Raw genomic sequence first — 20,153 nt, forward strand, 5'->3', positions numbered from 1 at the left:
TGTGCCCCCATGTTAGAAAGAATTGCAAGGAGTTTTTTAGTAAAAAAGAGATAAACAGGTTTTCATATAGGAATCAGGGTTTGGACAAACATGCATTCTTCTTTCTTTGGGGAAATCTTAGTCATCAAAGCTGATGTCAGGAGATCTTGGTATGGTCATGATGGCTGTCTTCTGGGTTGTTGCCTAGAATAACAGTACTTGGGGAAAGGGCATATTGCTCAGAGAAGAGAACAAACTAGGAAAGTCCCGGCAAAACATCACGTGCTATTAATCTTTAACCCACAGGCAACTGTGCTCAGGGTGCCTGATCTTTAGCTTATGGGTGATTGTATTTAGGGTGCAATTAAGTCAGGGAGAAGGACAAGGAAGGAGTCTAGGCTGTTTGGTTTTAAAGTATTCTTTTCTAAAAGAAGCATAAGGAATATAACTTTTCTCTTAGATGTATACGATGTCTATATTATTTTGTCTATTCCTTGAGAAGGAACCAGGATCCTGCCCCAAGGCTGTACTATTGCTTGATGGTTCCTCCGTTGTGTTTGCATCCTCTTCCTTCCCTGATCAGCAGCTGTCTCAACCTGCCCCTGGGATCTCAGGGAAGGTCGTGGTGGCTGAATGAGGCCCATTTCCTAAGAGCAAGTGATGGAGGACACAGAAAGGCTTTTACGCCCTGGAACCCCTCCAGGCTGTGCTCAGTTTCAATTTCATATACTCATTTCTTTTTCTGCTTGTTCCGTTAATTACTAAGAGAAATATAGTAAAAGCTTACTACTCTGGGAGTTCCCACCATGGTACATCTTAGGTGGAAAATGAAACAGGGCCTAAAAGAACAAAAACATCAGCATAACCCAGCTGAATCCAGACTTGCAGATTCCTTCTTATTGAACAGGCTCTTGTAATGGCTTGAGTTTCCTAAAACGAAGATAGCCCCAAGGCTGTAGACTACAAGGCTCAACAAAATGACCTCTGTGTATAAAAAAAAAAACAAAAAAAAAAACAAAAAAAAAACGAGTACTCCCTTGTGGCTGTGGGGGCAGCACTGAGCCTTGCATGCTCAGAGCTCCAGTCCACTCTGTTAGTAAATGAATAAACCCTGTTTGCAATCTTACTCCTCCAGCCTCTGCCTCCTTCTTCCTGGCTGATCTAACAGTGCAGTGGGTTAAATGATCTTGCATTGTCTCTGAGGCAGCTTGGGTTCCTCTCCAGCCTGGCAATTGGGTTAAAGATCCAGTGTTGCTGCCGCTCTGGTGTAGGTTGTAGATCACAGCAATGGCTCAGATTTGATTCCTGGCTTGGGAACTTCCATATACCCTGGGTGCGGCCAAAAAAGAAAAGAAAACAAAACAAAACAAAAGAACTTGTTGCTCTGTTTCTGCCTCTGGCTGTTAAACCTTGAAGATTTTTACACACAAACTTATAAACACACACACCTTGTAAATATATATAAGAATTGTTTTGTCTTTATCTGAATTCCTGGCACAGAGCTCCTAAAACTCTTCAAATTTTCTGATTGATAGGGGTGTATTTTGTTACCCTGAGTTTAAGGCAAAAAGGAGACTTACGGTGGGGACCCTAGGTAGCCTCAGAATGGGGCTGGTCATTAGAAAGACCCAGTGACTAGAGGATTGAAGCTTTCAGCCCTGTCCACTGATCTCTGGGGAGGGTGAGCAAGAGATGGTGATGATACTTAAATACTATAAAAGGGGGGAGTTTCCAGGTTAGTGAACACATTGAGTGCTGGGAGGGTTGAGCCAGGAGATGGCATGGATACTATGCCTCTCCATCCCCCACACCTTGCTCTTCCACCTGGCTGTTCCAGAGACTTATCTTTTATGATAAACTAGTCGTAGTAAGTATAGCAGTTACATAGTACTATAGGCAATATTTAGAAGAACAAACACCAAGATAATTTTCTTTCTGGAATTGACAGTTTCTATGTTTTTTCTAGTTTTTAAAATCTGTTTTTGAATTTTTCTGTATTAAATATTTTTATGAATATAATTTTAGATAAGATGGCTATCTTCCTATTGCATTGCATAAACCATGTGTGAACAAATAATTAACAAGATTCTGATTGGTCACTGGAATCATTTTGGTTTTTTTTTTTTGAATTGTTTAGATTGCATTTGTTACTATGATTTCATCTTTTTCTAAGGAAATTATCCTCATCAGTGCTTGGCCTAGGGCTTTTTTTGGAGGGGGGGAGAATAAATTACATTTTAAATTCAATAGAGAGTTTTGAATGAGGTCCTCCAAGGATGTTTTAACTCAGTTTTCTTCTTGCCTGTTACAGTTGAAGGAAATAAACTCTTTGACCAGAGAAAATGAGAATGTCTGCTTTTGCAGAGGCGTAAAGGCTTTTGAATTCCTCCTTGCTCTTTGGACTTTATCTTCTTTCAGTTACCCAGAGTGCACAGAAGTATGTCTTAATTTTAAAGTAGGATCATATTTCTTATACGTTTAGAGACTATATATATATATAAATATACAGTGACCACTGGTTTCTGGGGGCAGGGGACTAGGAGTGCACTTCGATAATCATACTGGTCCTTTTTTGTTAATCTGTGAAGCTCACTAAGGTCATCTGAGGTAGAGTTTTCTGGTGAAACAATGAAGAATGTCCAAGGTCAATAATGGGATGTGTTCCAGCAGGCACATTCGCATAGGTAATTTATACAGCATGTTTGTGATTATGTTTCCTTCTAGTAAAAAAAAAAAATGAATTACTAATTTCAGTATTTCTTTTTGATATTTTATTAAGAAATCCAGTTATTCCTGAGATTATTCATAGAGTCATGAATCTTCCCTAATTGAAAATACGCACAGGGCTCATTTTATGTATCATGTTGATACAATCCCACGTACAGTGATTGATCCACACACAGGAAACGTTTTCCTAATCTTTCTCTCTCTTTCTTTGTCTGTCTCTGTCTTTCATTTATCTATTATGTGTACATGATACAGGTAAGTATTTGGGGAGTGGTCTTAATACTCCATTGAAAGATAAATTAAATAGAAAAGAATTGCATTCATAATGAGAGGTAAATTATATGCTTGGAAGATAAGATATTTTATTTTTGAGTGTGTAGATTAATATGTTTCCTAAAATAAAAACTATATAAATGGTTTGTCACTTCCTACTAGTATTTTTATTCTTTCTTTTTAAAATATAGGCCATACCAGAGAATATTTGTATGCTGATGATATGAATCTAGAAAAGTAGAAGAAATTGGTGTGTGTGTGTGTGTGTGTGTGTGTCTGAGAGAGAGAGGAGGGGAAGAGAGAGGGTTTGGGGGGGTACAGAGAAGAGAGATAATGCTTCTTATACAGGTAAATGCCTTCTTGAGATAATGAAAGATTGGCTTCAGGAGAAAAAAATGTATACTGTTAATTATTTGCGAAGTACAATTATATACATGTTACATGGTTTCTCTCATTTAAAGCTGACCTTAACCCCATAATGCAGTATTCCTGGGGATCCAGTTTACAGCTTGGGAAGCAAGGAGTACACAGAGATCAAATAACTTGCCCAAGGTCACGAGGCTCACAGAGAGATAGGACTTGGTCCCAGACAAACTGTTCCAAGGTCCATACGCTTAACCGCTGGGTGTTACTGTGAGACCTCTGTTGTCTAGAAGGAGGGAAAGCAAAGTTGTCTTGATATCCTTCAACTATTTATACCTTTCGACCCTTTAAAAAATTAAACTAAAATAAGCATGCATGTAAGCCGTTTGCTGAGGAGAGTCGTGGAAATAAAGGAATAACAGAGGAACTTAGAGAAATTCAGGAGAAAGGGCCATTGAATGACTTATTTTCTGGGAGAAATCTGACTTGAGGGCTCTGAAGGGATTATGCACCCAGACCATAATCCCATCCTCAGTATATATGCATTTTCTCAGGTAACACAACTTGAAGCAAAGGAATTTTAGGATTTAGCTTTTGAGTGCAAGTGTTGAAAAACAGTCTGTGACCCATACAAGTATAGCTCAGAAGCGGCCAACTCCTGATCCAACAGGAGAAAGCTCAACCAAAATAGGAACTTAAAGTGAGTTGGAAACAGAACTGTGAACTGGGAAATCCTAGAATATGGAAAACAATTTCAATAGCAGTAATCTTCAAGAGAAACTTTCCATCAGCTTAGCCTCCCCGTGGTAGATTTCAGTGGACTTGAGGGAATTCCCTCATCAAAACCTGATCACGAAGTTACACAAGGAAGTGTGTGTGTGACTGGATTTGTTTGGTGTTGGTAAGATGCTGTCTGATTCGGTCATATTTTGATGTTGCTTCTCAGATTGCGTTTCTGTGACTTTTATGTGAAGATTGGGCATGAAGCCAGTGATGAGAAACCATTCAGCCATAAGAACATTTATCATACTCGGTTTGACAGGTGACCCACAACTGGAGATTCTGGCCTTTATCTTTCTGTTGATCGCATACATGTTCAGTGTGATTGGGAATCTGACCATAATTTCTCTGGTCTTGGTGGATTCTCATTTAAAAACAGCTATGTATTTTTTCCTTCAAAATTTCTCTTTCTTAGAAATCTCATTCACAACTGCCTGTGTGCCCACCTATCTGCACATCATATCAAGTGGGGACAAAACCATCACCATCAGTGCCTGCTTCAGCCAAATCTTTTTTTTTGTCCTCTTTGGAGCTACAGAATTTTTCCTCTTGGCAGTGATGTCCTATGACCGCTACGTGGCCATCTGCAAACCCCTGCATTACATGAGCATCATGAACAGCAGAGTCTGTAGGAATCTCATCCTCTGTTGTTGGGTATCTGGCTTATTGATTATCCTACCACCCTTTGGCCTGAGCCTCTGTCTGGAATTCTGTGACACTGTTATTGACCAATTTTTCTGTGATGCTTCTCCAATCCTGAAGAATTCCTGTTCAGATACATGGTTCATAGAGCAGCTGATTGTATTCTCTGGCGTGTTGACTTTGATAGTGACCCTTGTGTGTGTCGTTCTGTCCTACATATACATCATCGGGACGGTCCTAAGATTTCCGTCTGCCCATCAAAGGAAGAAAGCCTTTCTCACCTGTTCTTCCCACATGATTGTGGTTTCCATGACCTATGGCAGCTGCATCTTTATGTATATTAAACCTTCAGCCAAGAATGAAGTGGCCATTAATAAGGGAGTATCTCTGCTCCCTACATCTGTTGCCCCTTTGTTGAACCCCTTCATTTATACCCTGAGAAATAAACAAGTAAGGCAGTCTTTCTATGACACCTTTAAAAGACTTGCCAATGTTTCAAAGAAATTTTGATTGAAATATATTTTGATCTTCATATTGGGAATTCAAATTAAAACAATAAGCATCAACGTATGGATGGAAACTGAGGCACTGGAGTTGTGTAATCCCCTAATGTTGAGGAGCAGTAGAGTGTTGAGAAGCAAGTCAGAACCTTGATAGTCCTGGCATCATGCAGGTGGACAGTTCTCTACTTTTCTGAAACTTCTGTCACCTCGTTCCACATTTCAATGCATTCTTTTTAGTTTTCTCAAATACACGTCAGTCATTGGTCTTTTGTATTGAATCTATTCTTTCCATGTTGTGCTTTCCTCTCTTTGTAATACAACCTTTTTCTAAATACTTGCCATTTTCAACAGGATAAAAAACATGGATTCTTAGGAACTGTAAGTTGTCTTCATCTTCAGATGAAGATGCCTCCTTAATCCTGCCTCATGATAAATACCTGGTTTTTCAAAAATTATAATAAATAATATTCCTTGCCTCTGCTAATCTGAACTTATTAAACCATATGCCCCCCAACATAACCTAAATACAAACATAGCCAAATAGTCTTTAAAGATAATTGGCAGACTTCCTTTTCTGAGCACAAGCAAAATGATGCTGTTCTTTTCTTTTTCTTTTTTTTTTTTTTTTTTTTTTTGTCTTTTTGCCATTTCTTGGGCCGCTCCTGTGGCATATGGAAGTTCCCAGAGCCATAGCCGCCAGCCTATGCCAGATCCAACTCGGGAACCAAGCCGCATCTGCAACCTACACCACAGCTCCCGGCAACACCAGATCTTTAACCCACTGAGCAAGGCCAGGGATTGAACCCGCAACCTCATGGTTCCTAGTCGGATTTGTTAACTTCTGAGCCATGACGGGAACTGCAATGATGTCCTTTGCTTTAATTGCACTTTGCAGATACGGCATTTTTAACAAATTGAAGTTTTGTAGCAAACCTTTGTTGTCAAATGATGGTTAGCATTTCTTAGCCGTAAAGTATTTTTAAATTAGGATATGTACATTGGTTTTTTTTTAGACACAGTGTTATTGGACACTTCACAGGATTCAGTATTGTGTAAGCATAACTTTAATATCCACTAGGAAACCGAAAAAATGTGACTCATCTTATTATGATATTCACTTTTATTGTGGTGGTCTGGAACTGAACCTGCAATCTCTCCAAGACATGCCTGTAATTGTCTCAAAAACAACAAATATGGGTAAAACACAAAAGCTATTGACTTAGAGACATCAGACTGTGTTTGAAACAAAAGGGACCAGAGAGGCTAAGATTCTGGAAAGGGCAGACTGTGGAAGGATGAACTGATTGTAAATAGCTCCTTTTGCCCCTGAGGTCATTTTCAGATTCATGACTGTGGGTGGATTAAGGACATTTTGCAAATTCTTTGTACATTCCTGATCAGAAGAAGTAGTTTCTTTTCTCTTCCTTTTAATTTCGACTGGCCCTATGACTTGACTTTGACCATTAGCATGTTGTAGATGTGAAGTCGTGTCACTTCATAGATTAGGTCACTGGAGACATGTGGATTCTGCCTTCTTTTTTGGAACATATGCTCTGTAGGAGTCCAGGAGTTATGTGAGAAGCTTGAATACCCCGAGACTGCCATGCAATGAGGAAGCCCAAGCTAGCCTTGCAGAGAGGTGGTGTAGAGAGAGGTATCTGGTTAGCCACCATCTCATCTAGCCATGTTAGCTGCAGTGACACGTGTCTCAGAAACCTTCTTGGATATCTGCTCAGCTGTGTCTTTACATGCAGTCACCGCTGATTACAACAAAATGAAAGAGTCATTTGAGAACCACTCAGCTGCCCCTATCCACTCTTATAACTACTAGTGATAACATTTTGTCTTATCCACTAAAATATGGGGAGATACATTGCACAGCAACAGATATTCAAAAACAAGGTAGAGGGAACGTGCTTTGCCTGGTTAGTGGACTACAGGGAGCCAGCAGAACACTCCATGGTCTCCTAAGGCTAGAGAAACCATATTAGCTACTGGAGAAACAGAAATGAAAAATCTCAAACTGTAGAGTTTTGGGATTTTTCCTTTCTGTATGTACAGCATATTCAAAAAATGTTAACTAAAATCTTAAAAAAAGACAAGGCTTGGATATAGGAGTAATGGATCAAAAACAATTTGAACCCCAAAGAAAATATATTGCACTTTCAAATAATATAAGAATGATAGTAGTGGACATACATGTAATGATAAGACATGATTGATTAAGAAAGCTAGTTTTCAGTCAGACTGTTAAGTGCCTAACTTTTTATATATTATTGCTGATTCTGAAATCAATATTTCATTTTGAGAAAATGAGACTCCTGGAGGTTAGGTAGTTTTATAAGTGATGGATTCATAATCAAATCCACTTTTATATGACTCCAAAGTTGTGTTAATATCAGTACACACATCTTAAATTGCCTCAGAGAAGTGCATTTTTTAAATGAGGTAATTTGAAGGCTGACTTGAGAACAGTCTACATTTACTGAGATCAGCAAAATTTAACTGTTGACAGTACTAAAACTTTCAGAAAAATTTTCTTTGTTTAAAGGTTTAAGAAAAATTACTTGATATAGTACTCTTTACCAGTTAAAAAATGGTCAGAAGATCTAAACAGACATTTCTCCAAAGAAAGCAGACAGATGACTCAAAGCACATGAAAATCTGCTCAATATCATTAATCAAAACTACAAAAATACCAGTCAGAATGGCCATGATCAAAAAGTCTACAAACAATAAACCTTGGAGAGGGCGAAGAGAAAAGGAAACCCTCCTACTCTCTTGGTGTGGATGTACATTGATACAACCACTATGGAGAACAGTATGGAAGTTCTCTAAAAAACTAAATATAGAATGACCATATGATCCAGCCATTGAACCCCTGGGCATATATCTGGAGAAAACCATAATTCAAAAATATACATGCACCCCCTGGGCTGCGGGATGGAAATCCTGTGAAATCAGATTGTTATGATCATTATACAACTACAGATGTGATAAATTCATTTGAGTAATAAAAAAAATGGAAAAAAAAACCCAATAGGGCCTAAGAAGAGATGTGAGAGATGTAAGAAGAGATGTGAGACAGAACAGGGATTCTAGATACAGATCCATACATATGACTTCAACTGATCTATTTCACAAAGTTGCCAGGGTAATTCTATGGGAAAAGCATAATCTTTTCAATAAAAAATACTGGAGCAATTGGACATCCATATGCAAAAAATAAATAAACGTCAACCACAAAAAATATATATATATATGTATACATGCACCCCAATGTTCATTGCAGCACTAAATAGCTAAGACATGGAAGCAACCTAACTGTCCATCAACAGAGGAATGGATAAAGAAAATGTACATATAAACAATGGAATATTACTCAGTCATTAAAAACATTAAAATCATGCCATTTGCAGCAAACTGGATGGACCAAGAGATTATCATACTAAGAGAAGTAAGTCAGACAGAGAAAGACAATATCACATGAGATTACTAATATGTAGAATCCAATGCAAAGTGATACAAAAGAACTTACAAACAGAAACGGACTCAAAGAGTTTTAAAACAAACTTATGGTTATCAAAGGGGAAATGTTGGGGAGGAGGGGTCTTGGATAAATTAGGAGGTTGGGATTGACATATACACAATACTCTATGTAAAATAATGAGGTAACAGGGACCTAACGTGTGGCACAAGGAAATCTACTTAAAACTATGTAATAGCCTATATGGGAAAAGAATCTGAAGAGGAATGTATATAGGTATATTTATAACTGAATTACCTTGCTGTATACCTGAAACTAACACAACTTTGTAATTCAACTATACTCTAATAAAATTTTAAAAATGGATGTTGGAATTTGTCAAATGCATTTTTGCATCTATTGATATGATCATGTGGTTTTTGACTTTTTGTTGTTAATGTGGTGTATGACATTGATTGATTTGCATATGTTGAACCATCCTTGTGAACTTGGGATGGATCCCACTTGTTCACGGTGTATGATCTTTTTTTATATGTTGCTAGATTCAGTTGCCTAAAATATTGTTGAGAATTTTTGCATATATATTCATCAAAGATATTGGCCTATACTTTTCTTTTTCAGTAGTATCTTTGGTTTTGTTATTAGGGTGATGGTGGCTTCATAGAGTGTCTTTGGGAGTGTTCTTTTTTCAACCTTTTGGAAAAGTTTAAGAAGGATGGGCATAAGTTCTTCTTTGTGTGGTATAATTCACCTGTGAAGCCATCTGGTCCTGGACTTTTATTTGTAGGGAGTGTTTTATTACATACTCAATTTCATTTCTCGTGATTAGTCTATTCAATTGATCTATTTCTTCTTAATTCAGTTTTGGCGGGCTGTATGTCTATAGAAAGTTGTCCATTTCTTCTAGGTGGTCAAATTTGATGGCATATAATTGTCCATAGTATTCTCTTATGGTTTTTTTGTATTTCTGCTCTATCCATTGAGATTTCTCCCTTTTTGTCTCTCTATACTGAAAATGAAATATTAGAAAAGGCATATAAAAATACAATACCTTTAAAAATTACACCCCAAAAATTAAATACCTGGGAATAAACCTGACCAAGTAGGTGAAAGACATCTATGCTGAGAATAATAAAACATTAATGAAGGAAATTAGAGAGGATTCAAAGAAATGGCAAGATATTCTATGCTCCTGGATTGAGAGAATTAATATCATAAAAATGGCCATAAGCAATCTACAGATTCACAGTGATCCCTATCAAATTACCCATGACATTTTTCATAAAACTAGAACAAACAATCAAAAAATTTATATGGAACCATAAAAAACCCAGAATTGCCAAAGCAATCCTGAGGAAAAAAAAACCAAGCAGGAGGCATAATTCTCCCAGACTTCAGGCAATATTACAAAGCTACAGTAATACAGACAGTGTGGTACTTGTACAAAAACAGACATACAGACCAATGGAACAGAATAGAGAACCCAGAAATAAACCCAGACCCCTATGGTCAATTAATCTTTGACAAAAGAGCAAGAACAAAATAACGGGAAGAAGACAGTCTCTTCAGCAAGTGGTGATGTGTAAGCTGAACAGCTGTGTGTAATCAGTGAAAGTAGAACACAGAACACACCCTCACACCATGAACAAAAATAAACTCAAAATGGCTTAAGGACTTAAACACAAGACAAGACACCATGAAACTCCTAGAGGAGAACATAGGAAAATATTCTCTGACATCAACCATACAAATATTTTCTTAGGTTGTTCTCCCAAAGCCACAGAAATAAAAACAAAAATAAACCAATGGGACCTAATCAAATTTACAAGCTTTTGAACAGCAAAGGAAACCATGAAAAGAAAAAAGACAACCTATAGAATGGGAGAAAATAGTTTCAAATGATGCAACTGACAAGGGCTTGATCTCCAAAGTATACAAACAACACATACAACTCAACAGCAAAAACAACAACAGCAACAACAAACAACCCATTTGAAAAATGGGCAGAAAATCTGAATAGACATTTCTCCAAAGAAGACATACAGTTGGCCAACAGGCACATGGAAAAATGCTCAAGATTACTAATTATTAGGGAAATGCAAAACAAAACTACAATGAGGGACCATCTCACACTGGTCAGAATGGCCATCATTAGTAAGTCTACAAATAACAAATGCTGGAGAAGGTGTGGAGAGAAGGGAACCCTCCTACATTGTAGGTGGGAATGTAAATTGGTACAATCACTGTGGAAAACAGTATGGAGGTACTTCAGAAAACTAAATACAGAACCACCGTATGATCCAGCAATCCCACTCCTGGGCATGTACTCAAAGTATTTATTGAAAAACATACATTCAGGAGTTCCCGTCATGACACAGCGGAAATGAATCTTACTAGGAACCATGAGGTTGTGGGTTCAGTCCCTCGCCTCACTCAGTGGGTTAAGGATGCGGTATTGCCATGAGCTGTGATGTAGGTTGCAGATGCAGCTCGGATCTGGCCTTGCTGTGGCTGTGGTGTAGGCCAGCATCTATAGCTGCGATTTGACCCCTAGCCTGGGAACCTCCATATGCTGTGGATGCGGCCCTAAAAAGCAAAGCAAAAAAAAAAAAGGGAAAAGTATGCACGCACCCCTACATTCATTGCAGCACTATTCACAATAGCCAAGCCATGGAAACAACATAAATGTCCATCAACAGATGACTGGATTAAGATGTGTCTATACACAACGGAATACTACTCAGCTATAAGAAAACAATATAATGCCATTTGCAGCAACATGGATGGAACCAGACTTTCATACTAAGTGAAGTAAGTCAGAAGGAGAAAGACAAATACAATATGGTATCACATATCTGGAATCTAATATATGGCACAAATGAACCTATCTACAGAAAAGGAACAAATTCACTGACATGGAGAACAGACTTGTGGTTGCCAAGGGGGAGGGGGAGGGAGTGGGATAGACTGGAAATTTAGGGTTAGTATATATGCAAACTATTGCATTTGGAATGGATGAGCAACTAGACTGCTGTATAGCCCAAGGAGCTATATCTGATCACTTGTGATGGAACATGATGGAGGATAATGTGAAAAAAAGAATGCATATATATGTATAACGGGGTTACTTTGCTGCACAGCAGAAATTGACAGAACATTGTAAATAAACTATAACAAAAATAAATAAAATTTATAGGGTGAGTGGGGAGTGCGGGTTGGAGCTCAACATTCAGGGCGTGATGTAGGAGAGGCTGGTGGTACCTGCTGCCATGGTCTTGCCCCCATGCCTAGGGGTAGTGGGTACTGAGCCAGCTGTGCGAGGTGTGGTGGGGATGACCCTGCATACCCGGGGAAAGCCCGCTGTGCGAGCCCTGCCGGCCTGCGCTCCCAGGGGTGGAGGGTCGGTCTTTTCAACTCAACCAGAACATAGAATTTAAGCCTTGGCTCAGAAGCGTATGGTAGAACTAAAGCCTGTGATAACTAAGGGTCACCTGACATTGTGATTGGCTAATAATCCCAGGACAAAATACTACTCAAGCATAAGACCGCTACAAAGATGTTTGATATAAAAGCTTGGGCTGAGTATATTGTAGAATGGCCTGCAATGGGCCCACATGGCTTCCTTACAACAGTTATTTTGGCTCTTACTCCACTGTTTCCAGCAAGTGCTGTACTGTCCTGGAAATTGGCCAGGGTGATCGAGGCCAGGGAAAAGGAGCAAAAGAAGAAGCAAAAACGTCAAGAAAATACTGCAAAAGCTAAACAACTAAAAAAAGATTGAAGGAATGAACAGGCTCTGCAACTAGAGGAAAATCGTTTGGAAAATTATGCAGCTTTGGAAGGCACTAAGGTTTCTTTTCTGGACCTTATGACAGTATTATTTAGTAAAGGAAGTCTAAGCATATGGAAGAATCATGTTAGTTCTCACCTGTACTATAGCAACTTTTAGGCTTTGGTGTGGAAGTCTATAGACAGTTATTGTAAATTGGCATTTATGCTACAAATTCTTTTTAGTCATTTGCCTTTTTGCAGCCTAAGTACTAAAATGAAAACATCCTGTAGAGAAAAATGACTTTAGAATGTGAACTCTATTCAAATAATGGCTTAAAATGGGGTCTTGTTCTGGACAAAGGAAGTTAAAAATGTAAAAATGAGAATTGTCCTAAGATGACAAGTGTGCTTTAGGTGAAAAGAGATACAGTATATTACTTATATCTTTTATCATAATTGTTCATTTCTTGGAATAGAATCATTTCTGGCTTTCTGAGAGCAAAATAATATTCAATGAGTATTTCTATTTTCTTCATTTTTCTCATTTTGGCTTTTGAGATACTGGTAATTATTAAACTTTCTGCATTTTTTAAAATCTAATTTTATACAGAATTCTCTTATTATCTTAACTATGTAGAATAACACTTACTGGATATAACAATTTTTGTACTTATGAACACTGCCATTTTCTTAAAAGTGACTTGTCGAGTCAAGTAACACTGTGATTTAAAGCTTGCAGTAAAAGGCCAAATTTTGTAGTACCTCAGAACCAGCTTATTCTCACTTGTGCTAAGTAGGAATGTGAAGTAGTTAAAATGTCTGATCAGGAGTTCCTGTCCTGGCTCAGCAGTTAATGAACCTGACTAGCATCCATGAGGACGTGGGTTTGATCCCTGACCTCACTCAGTGGGTTAAGGATGCGGCATTGAGGTGAGCTGTGGTATAGGTCGCAGATGTGCTTGGAAGCAGCATTGCTGTGGCTGCAGCTCTGATTGGACCCCTAGCCTGGGAACCTCCATGTGCCGCAGGTGTGGCTCTAAAAAGACAAAGAACAACGCCCCCCCCAAATAAAATGTCTGATCAGATAATTTCCTGGTTATATAGATACCATGTTTGTTTTTATTTCCATTCTTTGTTTCAATTCACATGGTAGTGACACCCTATACTTTTTGGTCAAACAGGTTCATGGTGGAAATTAATATTTCAAATTCCTTATAAGGAATTTTTAAAGAATCACAGTTAAGTCATATTTAACAAGTGGTAAAGAAGGACTTATTTAACATTTGGAAAATTTTCAGCATAGTAGTTATTGGGTAGAAAGTGTAAATTATGTCAAAATGAGAAGGAGCTAAAGGCTATTTCCTTTAATTAGGGAGTATAACTGGAACTTTTTAACATGGCTTTTATAAATGCATGGATAATAATTTCATTAGCTGTTGGTAATTAATAGCTCATTAATGTTTTCCTCACCTCTGATAATGAATTTCACATAATAGAAAATTGTCCAATAGCTTTAATTTAAAAATGAAACTAGATATTGAAATGTTTGATACTTTTTTATAAAAAAATAAAATTTATAAAGACATAGTCTATTTAAGAATTTTTCTTTTTTAACCTTATCGAGGTATCGCTGACAAAGAAAATTTCAAGCCATTTAAAGTGTACATCACGATGATTTGATATACATGTATATTGTGAAAGCACTCCTCCCATCTAGTTAACACATCTATGAACTCACATTTATTTATTTTTTTGTTAAGGACAATTAAGTCCTTTTGTCAGCCATTTTCAGTTATACAGTATTATCAACTATAGTCACCATGTTATAAATTATATTATCAGAACTTATTCATCTTAGTTGATTGTTATTTATTGTTTTTTCAATAATAGCTATCATAACAGGCTTGGGGTGATATTTCATTGTGGTTTTGATTTGCATTTCTCTGATGATTAGTGATATTGAGCACATTTTCATGTGCCTCTTGGCCATCTGTATGTCTTCTTTGGAAAATGTCTATTCAGATCCTCTGCCTTTTTTTTTTTTTTGTCTTTTTGCTATTTCTTGGGCCACTCCCACGGCATATGGAGGTTCCCAGGCTAGGGGTCTAATCGGAGCTGTAGCCTCTGGCCTACACCAGAGCCACAGCAACACAGGATCTGAGCTGCGTCTGCAACCTACACCAGAGCTCACGGCAACGCCGCTGGATCCTTAACCCACTGAGCAAGGCCAGGGATCAAACCTGCAACCTCGTGGTTCCTAGTCAGATTTGTTAACCACTGTGCCATGATGGGAACTCCCCCCTGCCCATTTTTACATTGGATTTTTGTTTGTTTGTTTTTGTTTTGTTATGGAGTTGTATTAGTTCTTTCTTTTCTTTTGGAGTTCTTTATTAATTTTGGATATTAACCCCTTATCCAATATAGAACTTGCAAATATTTTCTCCCATTCAGCAGGTTGCCTTTTCATTTTGTTGATGGTTTCCTTTTCAGTTAGATGCAGCCCCGTGTTGGTTCACAACCTTAGGAGTTTTTTTTTTCCAGTCCAATTGAAATTCAAAACTGGCTCCCATATGGAGGGCAGGGAGATGGTGGTTTTAATAAATAAAAGAACTTCCATACAAGGCTTGTGTTGGCTGGCCATATGCTGAGTAGATTTGTGCACCCATCCACAAGGATCTTAACAATTTATAGAGGTATTACTTTGGTTCAGTCATATTTTTAGTCCTGATGGTCTCAACAGCACATTCTCTCAAGTTTTCATCCCTGAAACAGCTCCAGCTATGGGAATGGTGTGCAGAACGTTCATTCAAAGGATAACAGAGGGGTAAGGAGCCTCTGATTCCCAGGGTCCAGCTTACAAGTCAAGCAATGGTCACACCCTCTAGGTGATCTCTTGTTTATATTTGCTTTAGTTGCCTTTGATTTTGGTATCAAACCCAAAAATTCATTGCCAAGACTAATGTCCACAAGCTTACTGCATAGGTTTTCTTCTAGGAGTTTTTGATTTTAGAACTTGTGTTTAAGACTTTAATTCATTCTGAGTTAATTTTTGTGTATGGTAGGAGACAGGGGTCCAATTTTGCTGTCCAGTTTTTCCAATACTCTTTTTTTTTAAGTTTTTACCTTTTTTTTTTTCTACTGTATTGAAGAGACTGTCCATTCCCCATGGTATATTCCTAGTTCCTTTATCATAAGTTAATTGACAATTTTGAGTCAGTTTTTGTCTGGGCTCCCTATTTTGCTCCATTGACTTATACATCTGTTACTTATAGCAATAACAATAATTTTACTTATTTGATAATTATAGCTGTGTGTATGCTATATATGCTTAACACTGATTTAAAAATGCAAAAAAAATATGTTGTGTTCATTAAGGGAATGAATAAATGGTCAAAAAACTTCTCACAAAACACCCCCAGCCTATTTGACTGAAATAACATGATCTACAAATCATGCAAAGAGAAATCACCTTACAAACTCTTCCAGTAAATAGGATATGTATTCCCAACTCATTGTAGCATCAAACTCAATACTCAAACCTGACAAGTACTGTCAGGAAAGAAAATTACAGAAGAATCTCAGTCAAAAACATAGATGAAGAAATCCTAAAGCAAGTATCACTAAACTGTACTCTGAAAGCTATAAGACATTGATGAAAGAAATCAAAGATGACACAAACAGAGGGAAAGATATGCCATGCTCTTGGATTGGAAGAATCAAAATTGTCAAAGTGACTGTACTACCCAGTGCAATCTACAGATTCAATGAAATCTCTATCAAATTACCAAGGACATTTTTCATAGACTAGAACAAAATATTTTAACGTTTGTTTGGAAGCACAAAAGACCCAGAATGGCCAAAGCCATCCTTAGAAAGAAAAAGGGAGCTGGAGGCGTCAGGGCCCCTGGCTTCAGACTATACTACAAAGCCATAGTCATCAAAACAGTATGGTACTGGCACAAAACAGAAATATAGAAGGGTGGAACAGGATATAAATCTCAGAATTAACCCCTCCCACCCACACACCCATGGTCAACTAATCTATGACAAAGGAGGCAAGAATATACAATGGAGAAAAGACAACCCCTTCAATAAATGGTGCTGGGAAAACTGGACAGCTACATGTAAAATAATTAAATTAGAATACTTTCTAATACCATACACCGTAACACCAAAAATAAACTCAAAATGGATTGAAGACCTAAATATATGATGAGATACTATAAAACTCTTAGTGAAAAACACATAGCCCACTCTCTGACATAAACCACAGCTATATCTCCTCTGATCCACCTTATAGAATAATTACAATAAAAAAGTAAACAAATGGGATCTAATTAAACGGAAACATTTCTGCACAGCAAAGGAAATCCTAAACAAAATGAAAAGACAACCCAGAGAATGGGAGAAAATCTTTGCAAGTGAATCAACTGACAAGGGATTCATCGCCAAAATTTATCAACATCTCCTGTAGCTCAATAACAAAAAAACCAAACAACTCCATCAAAAAATGTGTAGAAGATCTACACAGACAGTTCTCCAAAGAAGACATACAGATGGCCAAAAAACACATGAAAATATATTCAACACCACTCATTATTAGAGACATGCAAATCAAAACTACTGTGAATACCAGCTGACACCAGCCAGAATGGCCATCATCCAAAAGTCTACAAACAATAAGTGCTGGAGAGGGTGTGGAGAAAATTAACCCTATTACACTGTTGGTGGGAATGTAAATTGGTGCAAACATTATAGAAAACATTATGGAGATTCTTCAGAAAACTAAAAATATAATTACCATTTGATCCAGCAGTCCCACTCCTGGGCATCTATCCAGAGAAAACCATGACTCAAAAAGACACAAGTACTCCAAAGTTCATTGCAGCACTATATACAATAGCCAAGACATGGAAGCAACCTAAATGTCCATCGACAGAGGCTTGCCTGAAGAAGACGTGGTACATCTTCTTTAGATGTGGAGCATTATTCATCCACAAAAAGGAAAGAAATAATGGCATTTTTAGCGACGTGGATAGACATAGAAATTATCATGCTAAGTGAAGTTAGTCAGACAGTGAGACAACAACGTCATATGCTATCACTTATATATAGAATCTAAAAAAAGGATACAATGAACTTTGCAAAACAGAAACTGACTCAGACTTTGAAAAACTTACGGCTACCAAAGGAGACAGGTTGGTGGGTTGGGGGATGGGCTGGAGATTTGGGATGGAAATGCTATAAAATCAGGTTGTGGTGATCATTATACAACTATAAATGTAATAAAATTCATTGAGGTAAAAAAAAAAACAAAAAACAAAAAAACCATACCTCCCCCGGCCCCCACAAAGAAAGTATCAGTAAACCAAGTCAGTAACTTATTAAAAGTATAATGTAGTTTGACCCAGTGTATTCATCTCAGAAGTATATGGTTGGTTTGATATCAGAAAATCTATTCATGTGTCACCACTTTAACTGAGTTAATGTAAAAACATAACGATCTCTATAGATGTAGAAAAGGCATGGGTAAAAATCAATATCCATTAATGATTACAAAAATCTTAGCAAACTAGGAACAGGAAGGCACTTCCTTAACGCATTTAAAGAAAATGTATAGTAAACACCATACTGAAATATAAATACTAGCTTATGTCTTTTTTAATTGAAATAGATGTTTACTGTACATTTTTAGGTAAAAAAGTAAATTTAAATTAAAATGCTGTGTGTAATATTATACTTAAAATACATGTGTATATAAATATGGACAACATTTGGAAGGACAAATGCCAAGACAAAAATATTTATTTCTGAGTGTTAGAGGTTCTAAATTTTTCAGCTCTTTTTTTCTACTTTTGAATTTTTCTATTTTAAATATATATTATGTGTACAATTTTGGTAAGAAAGCTGTTTTCTAACTCATTGCACCCTTAAACCATGCGTGAATAAATAATGAAAAATTGTTTCTGATTTGTAATTAGAATCTTATTTTTCTACGGCTGGATTTAGTTTGTTGCTACTATTGCACCTTTTCTCTCTAAGGACATTAACCCCATTGGGGCTTGGGTTGGGACTTTTTTTTCCAAAATAATTTACATTTTAGATTCATTAGAAACTTTTTTCATTTAGGGCCTCCAAGGACCCTCTTATTCAGTTTTTTTCATGCAAGCAATTGTCAATGAAGGAAATAAAAGGTGTCTTTATTGTGAAAATCTGTTTGCACACAATCAGAACTCCCACTTTTGAAAAGCTAGACAGGTGTCTTCCGTTTATCTTTTGAATGCTGTTATCTTCCCTTTAGTTATACAGAGTGCATAGAAATATTTCCTAATTTAAAAATAAGGTGACGTGGCATTCCCGTTGTGGCCCAGTGGTTAATGAATCCACTGGGAACCATGAGACTGCAGGTTTGAACCCTGGCCTCTCTCGGTGGGTTAAGGATCCAGTGTTGCCTTGAGCTGTGGTGAACTTCGCAGATGCGGCTCAGATCCGGTGTTCCTGTGGCTCTGGCGTAGGCTGGTGGCTACAGCTCTGAATGGACCCCGGGCCTGGGAACCTCCATATGCCATGGGTGTGGCCCTAGAAAGAAAAAAATAAATAAAAATAAGGTAAGTATCTTATAGTTGAGAAACCAAAATGTATTCACGGTGAGGATGGATTCCTAAGGGCCAGAGCTGAGAAATACAATTAGATGCTTCTACTGGTATATTTTTGTTCAACAGGATGTTCACTTATTGTGAACCATTTGAGGTACAATTACAACTGAAACAATGAGGAATGTCAAAGGTATGTTTTACTAGGACCTTTCTATTTGCAACTGACAGACAAGATTTTTATGTTTTATTCTGTAGTGTATTTTTTCACACCATATGTTCACTCCAGGAAAGAAATAAAGTACTAGTTTCAAACTTTATCTTTGATGTTTCATTAAAATATTTCACTAATTTCTGAGATTACTTATGGAGCAAATGAACGTGCATCACATTGAAATGTGGCCAGGACTCCCTTCATCTATCATTAAATTGGTGGAGTCTCTGGTGCAGTGGTTTGATTGGCATGTGGAAACAACTTCCTAGATGTCTTCGAAACACTCATTTTGTCTTTCTTTATATATGAAGTGTCTATTTATATATCTGTCTATTCCATTTATCTCAATTACCAACAGTAAATATTCAGCTTTTAAATTTCCCTCTCTTTCAGCGGTAGTACCTGCCAACTACCTGTCTCTTAAGACCAGGCTAATGTTTCCCTCATCTCTCCTTCTTTTTATAATATTACAACCTTGGCATTGTACTGGAGAACTCTACTTAGTGGGAGCTGATTCTACTCACATCACAAGGAGAAAAGTGAATTTCATTTCCTTGATGTAGGGAATGTACGCTTCAGGGATATTTGTTGAGGACAGTAAAAGACAGTGAAATCTTTAGACACCAAGCCAATTTGGTCCTATGGGGATCCTGTTTAATTCTTCAATGGGAAGAACTTGTTCTAGCTTCTCTGTAGCATATTTGGTGAAGTTGAAGGCATCACTTCATGAAAGACCAATTTTTCAAGTTTTAGAAGGAGAAGCATGTGACTTGTCAAATTGTTGTTCGTAGTCCCAATTTGATCCTATTGTATTTGACATT

At 37.4% G+C, this 20,153-nt stretch overlaps 4 protein-coding genes across 4 annotated transcripts in view; all 4 read left to right on the forward strand.

The window, feature by feature from the left end:
• LOC100738529 (olfactory receptor 6C2-like) overlaps window positions 1–8,517 on the forward strand; it is a 68,765-nt gene extending 60,248 nt beyond the window's left edge. Inside the window, exon 3 of the mRNA XM_084955855.1 lies at window positions 4,289–8,517. Within this exon, the coding sequence (XP_084811981.1) occupies window positions 4,324–5,274 (951 nt within the window). The 5' untranslated portion in view covers window positions 4,289–4,323 and the 3' untranslated portion in view covers window positions 5,275–8,517. The remainder of the gene's footprint in view (window positions 1–4,288) is intronic.
• The window catches only part of LOC146403204 (uncharacterized), a 732,844-nt gene that overhangs the window by 522,764 nt on the left and 189,927 nt on the right, over window positions 1–20,153 (forward strand). The gene's annotated exons all lie outside the window — the stretch shown is intronic.
• Window positions 1–20,153, forward strand: part of LOC110258988 (olfactory receptor 6C2-like) — a 50,169-nt gene that overhangs the window by 26,916 nt on the left and 3,100 nt on the right. The window lies entirely within an intron of this gene.
• On the forward strand, window positions 12,288–12,900 carry LOC100738075 (small integral membrane protein 15-like). Its single transcript, XM_021082280.2, has one exon. The coding sequence runs from the start codon at window positions 12,311–12,313 to the stop codon at window positions 12,533–12,535; it is 225 nt and encodes a 74-aa protein (XP_020937939.2). The 5' UTR covers window positions 12,288–12,310; the 3' UTR covers window positions 12,536–12,900.

Source organism: Sus scrofa, chromosome 5 (genome assembly GCF_054392235.1).
Source record: "Sus scrofa isolate SSC_HxYL_T2T_F1_AM1 chromosome 5, Sscrofa_HxYL_maternal_Yorkshire_Landrace_v2.0, whole genome shotgun sequence".
Classification (NCBI taxonomy): domain Eukaryota; kingdom Metazoa; phylum Chordata; class Mammalia; order Artiodactyla; family Suidae; genus Sus; species Sus scrofa.